At 32.3% G+C, this 11,984-nt stretch overlaps 1 protein-coding gene across 1 annotated transcript; it reads left to right on the top strand.

Moving 5' to 3' along the window:
- Positions 1-296: 296 nt before the first annotated feature.
- Positions 297-8,727, top strand: LOC110101649. Its single transcript, XM_020829637.2, has 7 exons — positions 297-622; positions 705-815; positions 911-979; positions 7,119-7,250; positions 7,672-7,749; positions 7,838-7,957; positions 8,066-8,727. The coding sequence occupies exons 1-7, from the start codon at positions 407-409 to the stop codon at positions 8,249-8,251; spliced, it is 912 nt and encodes a 303-aa protein (XP_020685296.1). The 5' UTR covers positions 297-406; the 3' UTR covers positions 8,252-8,727.
- Positions 8,728-11,984: the final 3,257 nt, after the last annotated feature.

The raw sequence follows: 11,984 nt of genomic DNA, 5'->3' as shown, positions 1-11,984 counted from the left end.
CAAATTATATTAAAATATTTTAAATCTTTTAAATATATTAAATATCATAAATTTCAAATATTATGAATAAAATTCAAATTAAATTAGGAATTTTAATTAATATTTTGAAATCAAGTTATTCAAAATTTAAAACATTTTATTTCAAGACAAACAAATTCACACAGGAATATATATGATAGGATAAAATTATATTTAAATTTAAAATTAAATTATCATATTATTATATTAATTTTATTAATTTTTAATAATTTATTATTTATTATATCATTGTATTCCGGAATCCGAACCCATTGCACACGACTAACTTCATTGAAGTACAAAAGTCTAGTCCCGACTGTGCCTCACGCCTTCGGTGGTCGGCACAAAACGAACAACGAGCTCACGAGGGCCGGAGAGACGGAGAGAAATGGCGAGGAAACTCTATGTTCTTACTGCGCTATTTCTTCTGATCTTCTTATCATCCTTCGTTCCCTTGTCCATAGCTTCTCCCAAGAAGAAGGCGCCCCCCTCTGCGGCAAGGAAGGAGGACATCCAGTACATCAAGTGCCAAGTTTGTGAGAAGATCGCTCAACAGATCTACAACCAGGTTAAGGGAAAGGAATCCAAGATCTCGCCGAAGAAGGTTATCGATCATGCGTTTTCTTCGCTGTCTTCTTTCATCTGATCCGACTGTTGACTGTTTGCCTTATGGTGGTTGTGACTAGATATCCGAATACGAGGTGATTGAGATAGCGGAGAATGTTTGTAATCTGAAGAAAGCGGAAGCGGACTGGATTCTTCAGATCGACATCGTGGAGAAAGGGGATAAATTAGAGGTAAAGGAAAGGAACATATCGTGATATTTCAATTTGATTATGATCCAGATATTGTGTTTTTTTGTGTTCCTTATTTGTTTTGATTTGCGCTGCAGCTTGTGGAGCAGGGAGTAGAAGGGCAATGTAATTCTGAGTGCAAAACAATTGAGCGAGCATGTCAAGAGGTAATTTCATCTGATTCATCGATTGTTTGTAAGAAAATTGTATTTTTCAGTGTAGAATAGACTGCTTTGGCGACTATTTGTTGTTTAGCGCCAATATCATTTCGATTTGGAATTGAATCTGCGTCAACTATAATTCTAATATTTTGATTCACACTCTAGCCGAGTTTAAAGTAGATTTAGAGTCAACCCATCTAATTGACTCAATATCATTTTAGAGCAGGTTTGAAATTCATAAGGACGACCTCTCCAACTTGCCAACCTGGCTGGTTCAAGGCAATAGCCCAGTTATAAACCTACTTAGCAATTATTTGACCAACTTAAGATCAATTCACAAAATAATTTGCAACTGCATTTCAAAACCATGTTTATAATTGAATAATATAAAATTTTGAATTGAATATTGTTTTAAAATATGCAATTACTAGATAATGTTTATGATGCATGTAACACTCAAGGATATATTTCTCTATTAATAATTAGTTCATTTCATCCCAAGTAGTTCTAGGCACGTTATCAAATCTTTCCCTTTGTTTTCCGTACTCATTTAGTACATTTTAGCTCGCTAAATTAATTTAAATTTTGCAAATATTACGTGACGCTCACCTTAACATCATCTCTCTCTCAAAGAACTTGTCCATATCCATTACCTAGTAAATAAACATAGGGTTATTTTTTTCTATCATTGTAGATGCTTCAATTTTAACTTTCTTAGTCATATCATCTATGTCATAATGTGGATTTTTATGATTTCCATAAGCTTAATCATCACGTATGTTGCACTGATACGGGTACGGCGACACGGATACAACACGGTATAGATACAGTGCACATCAATTCTTAAAAATGTAGGATACAAGGACGGTGCGAACACGGCATTATAATTTATATATCATACATAAAAATTAAGAAAACAATCAAAGCATAATATTTGAAATGACAAAAAAAAATGAAAGCAATATCATTTGTAGCCTTGTAGCTTATAATATCAAAATAAAAGTTAGCATTGAGTCAAGGGAAGAGTTAAAACTCATTGCCTAATAATAATCTTGTGGCATGATTCTACTAATTATGTTGTTGCATGATTTGGTGGCATGTTTACTGAATAACATATGAGAGCTAAACTTTTTTTTCCGTTTAAGAAGACATACAAACCACAATAACAATATTTTTTTAATACATGAAACAAAAGTCAAAGCATTACAAATGCAAAATAATTTGATGCCTTAATATCCTATTTTCTGGTAAACTAACATCAATGTAAATGGCTCGCCGGTTTGAAAATGAGAGAACCTTACTTGCAGTCGCGGAAGTAAATATGACACGTCTTTTTTTCGAATTTTTTTCTTCTTTCAACGGACACGCATATCGGATACTTGTTTCCTTTTGAAATTAAATAGTATTTTAATTGGATACGATTTTGACGTATTCGACATGTATCGGTGCGGTATCAGACACGTATCCCTGTCCGACTCGTATCCGATACAGCACGCCTTCATAAATAGGTGTATCGGTGCAACATAGATCATCACATACACCCTATAATATCCATCTTGATTTTTTTTATCTTGCCAAGAATATCTTGTCTCCAAATTGTGTTAACATTCAAGTAGATAGATCCATTATTTTAATTAGATTCAACTTTTTTAATCGGTTAGTTTCCAAAGCATTAATTTGCTTGTACACTTGCGTTCTGTCTTCAATCATTTTATTTTACTTGTTCCGTAATTCAACCAATTAATGTTGCAAAGTTGTCAAATCCATTTGATGATTTGTTCATTGTAATTGACATTGAGGTCCATTTTTAATTGACATTTTGACCATCATTAAGCTCTAACACTATATTTGATGTTGGATGTCTTAGGGTCTAGGATTTTATAATGTATATCTAGCGTGAGATATAAAATCTCACGAACAATCAAATTTAAATCCATAAACTTTTAATGCGGGCAAAAATTCATTTGTTGTCAAAAATAGATAATACAAAAAATTCATCTCAAACTATGACTTAATGATTGTTCAATTATAAGTTTCAAAAGAAGTTTAGGATAAAAAATTGCACTTTGATCAAGACTTACACCACAATCATAAAATCTATATTGTAATATATTTGAACGAAATGAATCATGTTTGAAAACAATTATGCAAACAAAAACGTAACTATGTAAGAATTTATTGAATTAGAGGTCTATATCTCATGCGAATATAAGGAGAGACTTCTTTCAAAAATTAACTATCAATACGTGCTCAACACTCGAAGAGCTTGTATGCAACCAACATGCTAGTTTTGGAGGAGTGTAAAAGTTCAATTAAGTAATATCCCATTTACATACATCAATAATCCCATATTAATAATCATTCAAATCCCAAATTTGCAAGTCTTGAATTCCCTAAAAATTGTTGAAATGTCATTATATGTTATAACAGTTGATCTTATAAAACTGAAATCAATTAAAAGCATATTGGTATTTGCTATCAAAATTCGATCTTGTAGATTTGAAAGCCATAGTATTCTCTAGTTATTACATTAAATATATTCATCCAAAAATCAATCTTGAAATGCAAGTCCACCAATTCATGAAAATAGAATTTGCAATTAGAAGATATTTATAGGGATCATTCTTGACAAATCTTGAAATCCTTAAGGATTCAAATCAACAATAAATTCTAACATGAAGCGAACTAATAATAATAATGAATACATTTCCCTCGTATTGGAAATTGATAGGAAACCCTTGTAGATCTCAAGCAAATTTTATAAAAATATGAATCTCAGCGAGACTTCACCACAAATCTCCAATCAAACTCATGAAAAACAACAATTACATTAGAAATTGATGAAAACAGAAAGAAAATGACAATATACAATTGATCCTCTATTTGAGAGGAGGATCTTTCTCTCCTAACTCTCTAGATGCCGCTAGAGCCCAAGAACACCAAGAAAACACAGTACTTCAACAATAATCAAGATAACCCTAACCCTAATTCTAACCTCCTACATAAAGCGCACAAACATAACTCCCAAAAAGACTAAACAGTCCTCTTAATTCAAATTTTCCCTCCTAATCCCTCATTCTCTCTCTCTAGTTAAGTTGTGGGCTCCACAGGAGAGGCGGAACACACTAGGGGAGGAAAAATAGTAGGCTTATGCCTGCTCTAAATAAGGGGCCAGCCTAAGTGTTGGGCTGCTTAGGCAAACTAGATCGGTCTCTCCTAGCCATTCTATCAGAAATTAGTTCTATTATCTATGACACCAGGCACGTAATGGCTACACACTTATTTTTTAGGGCAGTCGCATGTATTATATGGCATGGGAACGTACGAAGCTTAATTACATACTATTTCTATTGGCTTGTAATGCCACATCTCTTCCGAGACCTAGATCCTCAAAGTTGTTGCTTGTTGCACACACTGATTGAGTAATGTACGAATAGCATGAAATGACGTGGCTTGAGCGGCACTTTCATTCAACTCACAATCACAATCAAAATAGAAAATGACTAATATGAGAATCCATCTAATTGCAATGAGCTAGGAAAAAAAAAAAGAGTTAGGGGTGATTACTATTTCACTAATAAATAACATATTATGATGGGGACATCAATGCATGAAAAGTTTATCATAGAAGGGATCGAAGATCGACGGCCACGATTGAATCGTTATATTATTAGTTGTTATGCTTGTTGTATGTGATTTAATTTAGTTTGTGAACTTTTCCTTAATGTTATGTTGTAAGATCAAGGGCATTTGTGTCTTTTTTCTTGTCATGTGGTGCAGCCTATATATATGGCTCTCTCCCCTCTTGTAAGATGATAATGATTATTTTTGAATAAATTCTGATTTTAGCTCTCTTCTCTTGTGTGAGAGTGTGGTGGAGTGGTGAAGCCTTAGGAGAACGTGAATGAAGTACCCAATAGGCCAGTAAGGTGAGCTCTTGGTTTTTCCCTTGTATCTCTTCCCCTTTCTCTCCTTCTTCTTCCTCCCTAACTGCCAGTTAACCCCCTTCCCCTTCCACCGCCCATGGCAAGCCCACCACCACTACCTCCCCATCCAAGTTCCCAATCCAAAATTTCCCAAATATGAAATTTTGACTTTGGGATTCCAATTTGAACCCACTTGTCCCTTGGAACTCTTCATGTTAATTAATGAGAAGTTGACCCATTAATTGTCTCTCGTTATTTTCATTCTCAAAACTAGTTGGAAATTGAAAAAGCCACAACCCCTTCCCTTTCCCCATGGTTGGCCCACTCTTGGAACTCTTCAAGTTAATTAATGGGAAGTTGACCCATTAATTGCAAAGTTAACTTTATATTTTCCCTTTCCCAAAAATTTTTTTTCATTTTCCAATCTCACTCTCTCCCATCACCCTTAAGCCCCACCACTCTAATTAACCTCATACCATTCCTAATCTCCCATAAATAACAAAAACCGTGGCTTCCCTCCTTCCAAATTTTGGACATCATCTTTTCTTCTCCACTGTGAAGCAAGACACAAGGAAGGCACTACGGAGCAACCATTTGAAGATCAACCGATCGAAGGAAGCTTCCCAGCGATGCAAATACCTAAGTCATTTAAGTAGATAGCTTTGAAGTCCAATTCTCTATGGCATCACCACTTTCATGTTAATTTAAATCCGCTAGCTTCTTAAATCATTGATTGCATGGTTCTCGTAGTAACTGATCTATGTTAAATGTTGGATCTTTTTGCCAACCCATGTTAGCTAAGTTGTTGATTTGATGTATCCTTCTTTAATTCCAAAATTTTGGTTGTGGTTAATTGCTATTTTTGGATTGCCTTTATTACTTGTTTGAAGCTTGTTTTAAGCATCCCCATGATTAATTGCTTGTTGATTTTAAATTTAACTTATATTTAATTTCATAATGTAAGTCTTCACATGCTAATCCTACATCATATTCTTTTCTTCTATCGTAGCATAAATACCTGCACTTTTTATTCTATGAAATCAATTGGCATAGATTCATAAACAAGCCTAACTATAGGGATTTCTTTTCTTTTCTTTTACTTTAATTCGATCCCAAAAAAAATCTTAGAAGTTATGTCCTTATCTAAAGCCTTATTCTTTACACTCAAGTTACTTACACCTTTCACACCTAAGCATCAATTAATCTTGTAGCAATGATGATTGATAGTTATTAATTATACATGTATGAAAATTGTGCATATATATATATTTTTATTTTTATTCCACTAGACGTCTTCTTTTCTTTGAAATTTTCTCAAATGTTCTTTTTTCCCAGCAAAACTCACTTGTCATGTAAATAATATATTATAAAACATGTGATTTAGAATTGTTTTGTTTGCTCATAAATGCTTGTAATAATATTGAATACTTTTATCATTCACTTTTGTAAACCAATAAATATTTGGATTTTTTTTTTTTTTAACATACCCCATGTTATCTTTTATGGTACTCTATGATATAACTTCTTAACATCAATAAAATTTATATGAATATCATTTTTTTACTTTATACTTCTCTATTAGTTTTTCACAAAATTGTTTCCATGGTAGACCTTTTTTTTTTAATAACCAAATTAATTCTCCTATGCCAATTTAGTTTTCTAAGCCTATATTTTTTTACCTCTCCCATGCTATGTTCAATGACTCATAAGTTTGAATTACTATTATTACAAAGATCTTATACATCTTTTTATTAATTGTAATTGTAGTGTTATTTTTTCAACTTTTTGTTAATTGTAATTGTAGAATGTTATTTTCTCAGTTATTTCTCATAATCTTAGCAATTAAAATTTCATCAAAAAATTTGTTAATCAAATTATCTCAAGATATCCAATCATTTGGTTGGTAGTCGCTTCTTGTAAATGGTAGATATGCATTAATATTTGAAACAAATCAACTTTGATTCAGGGATCAAATTAAACTGCTTATTAATGGCGGAAATCCTCTTTCCATTTTTGCTCGTGTTACTTGGTGAATATTTAAAAGATGTTGATGATAGTACAAATCATGTTAGAAGTTTACGCCTTTTCCCATTCCTTTAACGCGTGCTTCCTACTTTCCCTATTGTCAAATTCGTTGTTATGGTATTTGACTCGATTCTATCACTGTTTTTTAATGTTGATTAATCGTTCATATTCAACCTTTTTCTTAAATTTTGCAGATCTTGGGATACTCTGATACGGATGTTGCTGAGTATGTATTTAGTTCCAAGCCTTCTCTTGATTCACTGGTCAATTTTCTTTGCAATGATCTTTCCAAAGCATGTGTTGTTAAGGCACCCCCTGTTCCAAAGGTATTAGCATGCGGCATTCTTTATAGGCATTTTTTTGTCTTGTGGACTATGATTTTTAAGTAGCAACTAGTAAGCTTTGCAGTTTATAATTTTGTTATAATTCCAAATATGACTTGTTGAAATATATCTGTGAATTAAAATATACATATAAGCATGGGAAAAGCTGAATAAATATGTGATTAAGATTTTGTTTGGGACGACTTTCTTATTGCTTCTTAAAGCAGTTTTTTAGTAAAAAAAAAATTTTTGTACTAAAAAGCCGTCCCAAACAAAGCATAGAAAGCCGTCCCAAACAAAACCTAAATGGATGGATGGATGGATAAATGACAAAAGAATGATGGCTGGATTTAATATATTCTTATAGATTCTTGTTGATAGATGGCCTTTTTATTGGTAATCTTCTCTCTCCTACTGTGTACAGGCTAGAGTGCCAGGAGAACCATTTGTTGCGAAGCCCACTAAAGATGCTGAAATGGAAAAGATTTTAAGATCTATGGAGGTACGTTTACATAATTTGTTCAAAACCCAACATTCAGCCAATTTTATGCATCTACAGCTCCGCAACTCTTAAGCTGATTTCATGACAGGGCATGCCAGGAGCACCTGGCATGAAGATGTATTCTAGAGATGATCTAATGAACAACAAATTTGGTGACGAAGATAATGATGATGATGATGATAGTGAAGACGACTTTGGCAAAAATTTGGTATGAACTTTATCCTGCCAAGTTGTTTTGTTTGTTGGATTTGGCATCTAAGAACATTTTTCTGCTGCTATTTAGTGATATTAACGTTGTTTTGTCTCTGTTCTCCAGAAAAAGGCTCTCAGTCAGAAAACTACTCCAAAGTATGATATCAAGGAGAAGATACTGCGAGGAATTAAAGTAACTAGAAACACGATAAAGGGACATGTAAACAAGGCCTTGAAGAAAATTAGAAACTGGTGGAAGAGAAGGAAAGCAGCTTCCAAATCCTCAAAGTCTAGCAAAAAGGAGCTCTGAGTTCAAATAAACAGGTTATCGTGATCAATATGTTATCCCCTTCATGATGAGATTTCTTAGTTCTCCTTTTTTTTCAACCTTTAACTAACCTAAACATACGAAGTCGTCGCGGTAAATTTTTGTTTTTACATTATTGTGAAAGATGGGCAGTACTCTATAATTCTGAGCTTTTCCTATACTTTCCATTTCTCCTAGATATTGCAAGCTATCTAGTTTGAAGCATTTGTAGTAGTTAGATAAAAAGAGTAGGAGCATTGAGACATTTCTTACAATAAATTCCATCAGTTAGCCTATATGAGACTAGTCTGAAGGTGACTTGATAGCTGCGTACATTTTTTCTTAAAAGGGATTCTCCAACCACTTAATTCTGCACGTTGTTAGCATATCTTAAACTATTTGTCGTATAAAGTAACTCTTCTCCTTTTAAATCTAACATGTCAAATGACAAATGTATTTAAATAGGTTGGTTTTATGGATGCTGGTCTTAATTCTATTGTTTTATCAGTTGTTTTAAGCCCTTCTCATGTTCCTCTGTTTCTAAGTATTTTGTTGGAAAAATTGTACCCTTTTAAGTTTAACTTTTATTGCAGTATAATGTTGTTGTTATATAATATTTATGTGTTTGGCTGATTGGCAATAGTAGCTGTTGCATGTTAGTAAATTCATGGCAATGGAGATAATTTTATTTCTTAGGGTAGGATGAAGATCTCTCGTATGCACAAGTTAAAAAGTAACACACATGAGCTATAAGATTTTTATATGAAAAGCTTGAGAAGGGAAAAATTATGGGGTTTTATCTAGTTGTAATGATTCCCTTAATGTAAGTGAAGGACTAAATGATGCCCTTCCTAAGTGTCAATGATGCCCTTTTCTATAATTAGAGCGAGTGTAAATACAATGTTTTCGAGTAAAGTCGTCGGAGATGTCTCCTATTGTGTTAGTGGTAGAAGTTTTGAGATGTTAGAGTTTTCTGGCAATGAGTATTGGGTGACGATTGATGGTGGTCCTTAGAAACTGGGCAATGAAGACCATGCTATAAGAAAGACGAACATCATATGTTGGTGGCTAATGAATATGAAATGTTTTCCTAATTGAAGCGACCAAGAGATTAGGAAAACAAACATTGATTGTTGGTGGATACTAGATGTTAAACATCACTCTTTGGAAAGCATCAGGCAATGAGCGATAAAAAATGTTAGAGGTTGGTCTAATTTTCTTTTGATAGAAGGGAAGACCAGACGATTGAGAAGATAGGCGTAAGATGTCGATTGTTGGCAGCTGTTTGATAATGATATACAAGGATTATCAAAAGTTTGAGCGACGAGAGGTGTCAGTGTCATTTGACGGTTGACATTGAGTTGAAGAAGATGATGTCATTTGTGTCGATCGTGACTAGCAATGGGCTGCAATGAGTCGTAGGTTGACTATTGGAAATGCATAATGATGGGAGAAAATGCTATTGCTCTTTATAAATTGTTATACAAGTGTACGTGTCGATCAAGTAATAAAGTGAAAAGTAGAGTATCGATCCTACGAGAAAAATTATATCCTACAAATGCCCCTATTACTATCTACTACAAGTGTCAAAGTTTATCCTACTGAATCGTGATGAAATTAGTTATCTAGCAACTAATGCGATTGCTAAAAAGATAATTTAATCAAAGTAAAATATGTTCTGAACTTATGATGGTGAATGTTACAATGTTTTCCTAAGTAGACTCTTCTTAGGTATGTTGTGAATCAAAACATATACACCCTTAGATTTTTGTTGAGCTTATAAGAGTGTAAAGTAACGCTCTCACCTTATTACAATGATTATATCTCCATAGATTCCAAAAACCTATTCATCCTATGTCTAGATATGAATTCATTTCAACTCTCCTATTTTTTTTCATCATTCCTCCGTCAAAGTAATGAATCATACTAAGTTTTAAATTCAAATATGGTTAGTGCATGAACTAAATTAAGATTGGGAGTGATTGAAAACAACATTAAAGCATTTTATTTACTAGAGTCTACATATAAAAAATAATAATAATAGCATACTTCATTCACATCATAATAGCCCAAAACTAAAGAAATAGCTAGTCATAGACATGAGTTCAAGCAAAACAGACTTCATTATATCTACTACAACAAGATACAAGAATTTAAGTGGAGAAAATATTACCTGAAATGATGTTTACAATCAATTACAAACAATAGATGCTTCTTGAATTTATTTCCCTTCTCTCTCTCTCTCTCGTAGTTGCTTATGCAAACCATATTAAAAATTTATTTTGTTCTCTCTAACTCTTTCGGGTATGTGCAAAAGGCCATCTCGCTCTAGCATCTGTCTACCTGCTATGTTGTGAAAATGCCAAAAAGAATGTTAAAAAATAATTTTTGCTCTCTCTCTACTATTTGTATTTTTATATCATTTTCTTTTCAAAAAATTGATTAGTTCTATTTTTTAAAAAAAATTGTTAAATTAAATTAATTTTTTTTAAACTAAGTGGTATAATTTTGTTTGTTTTTAAATAGTTTTGATATTTTAAATAAAAATTTTTCATATAGTTTGTATTTATTTTTATTCACCAAGTAAATTTTAATTTTATATGAATTAATTTTTTAATTTGTTTGATCATTCTCCGGTGAGTGTATTATATTTATGTATTCTCTATTCTCTTTGACATAAATTTTAGAGAAGAGGGTTTAATAAATTAAAATTTTGTTTGCCGAGAGGTTGATCACAATTTTGTATTCAAAGAAGATGCAACTTATTGCTTATAGTCTCAAGTAAGTGGTGATAGCTTTGACATAAAGGGATTTCAAAATAAAAAAAAAGGATAGATTTCGTAAACGTGGGATGAAAAAGGTTGAGGATTCTTTTTAATATTGATAATTTGTGCCCCCACATAAAAAAAATTTTGCTCCGCCACTGAACGATAATAGTTGGTTGACGGTCGGTGTCACTAAACAACTAAGTATGGCCCATGTCTAAGGGTTGGTTGACTTTCGAATTCTCCAAATGGGTAGATATATGATTTATTTCAGATTCCACTCTGCTCAGAATCCTCATTTAAATTTATAGAAATATAGTTTATTTACATATTTTAGAAATGCGCATTAGAAGAATTAGGAAAATAATTGGGAAAATCCATTCGAAAACATGAATAAATTCTCATATTTTTAAAAAATTTCTAAATATTTAAGTTTATTAATAAACTAGAAATTGTGCACTTGGATTCATCAGATTTGTCTCTTCTGGATACTTTTTTTTTTTTTAAATATAAGGGTGTAACACGAGAACTTCCCAGGATGTAATTTCTTATAAATTTTTTTAAAATAATTCAGAAGTTGTTATATTTTCATATTTAAAGTGAAATATTAATGATCAAAATAACTATATTTGATCATAAATACAATATCCTTATTTACAATTGTAAGAAATGATTATTTTGTTGCATAAAATTACACTCAAAACTCTTTTATGATTCAGGATAAGCTATATAATTCTCATTTCCAAGTCTGTATTGGCATAACCGGTGACACTAAAAAGAGAAATTATTATGTGCAAATTCTAGACTATTCGAAGACAAATCACAGCACGCCACATCATCTAATACATAATAGTACCGAGAAGACGCAATATACAAGAAGGGTGAAGGACTACATTAGCACAAGATGCAATGTGGCTCTTAAAAAGAGATATATATATATATATTACCATTTTACAAAATAACTCTTAATA

The sequence above is a fragment of the Dendrobium catenatum genome, unplaced genomic scaffold (genome assembly GCF_001605985.2).
Source record: "Dendrobium catenatum unplaced genomic scaffold, ASM160598v2 fragScaff_scaffold_1336, whole genome shotgun sequence".
NCBI classification, from domain to species: Eukaryota; Viridiplantae; Streptophyta; class Magnoliopsida; order Asparagales; family Orchidaceae; genus Dendrobium; species Dendrobium catenatum.
The sequence above is the reverse complement of the archived record's forward strand: the minus strand, read 5'-3'. Positions and strand labels throughout refer to the sequence as shown.

Coding starts and splice junctions, on each gene's coding strand:
- LOC110101649 (XM_020829637.2), top strand. CDS start 407: ATGGCGAGGAAACTCTATGTTCTTACTGCGCTATTTCTTCTGATCTTC. Junction 816..910: donor AGAAAGGGGATAAATTAGAG/GTAAAGGAAAGG, acceptor TTTGCGCTGCAG/CTTGTGGAGCAGGGAGTAGA. Junction 7,750..7,837: donor AGATTTTAAGATCTATGGAG/GTACGTTTACAT, acceptor ATTTCATGACAG/GGCATGCCAGGAGCACCTGG.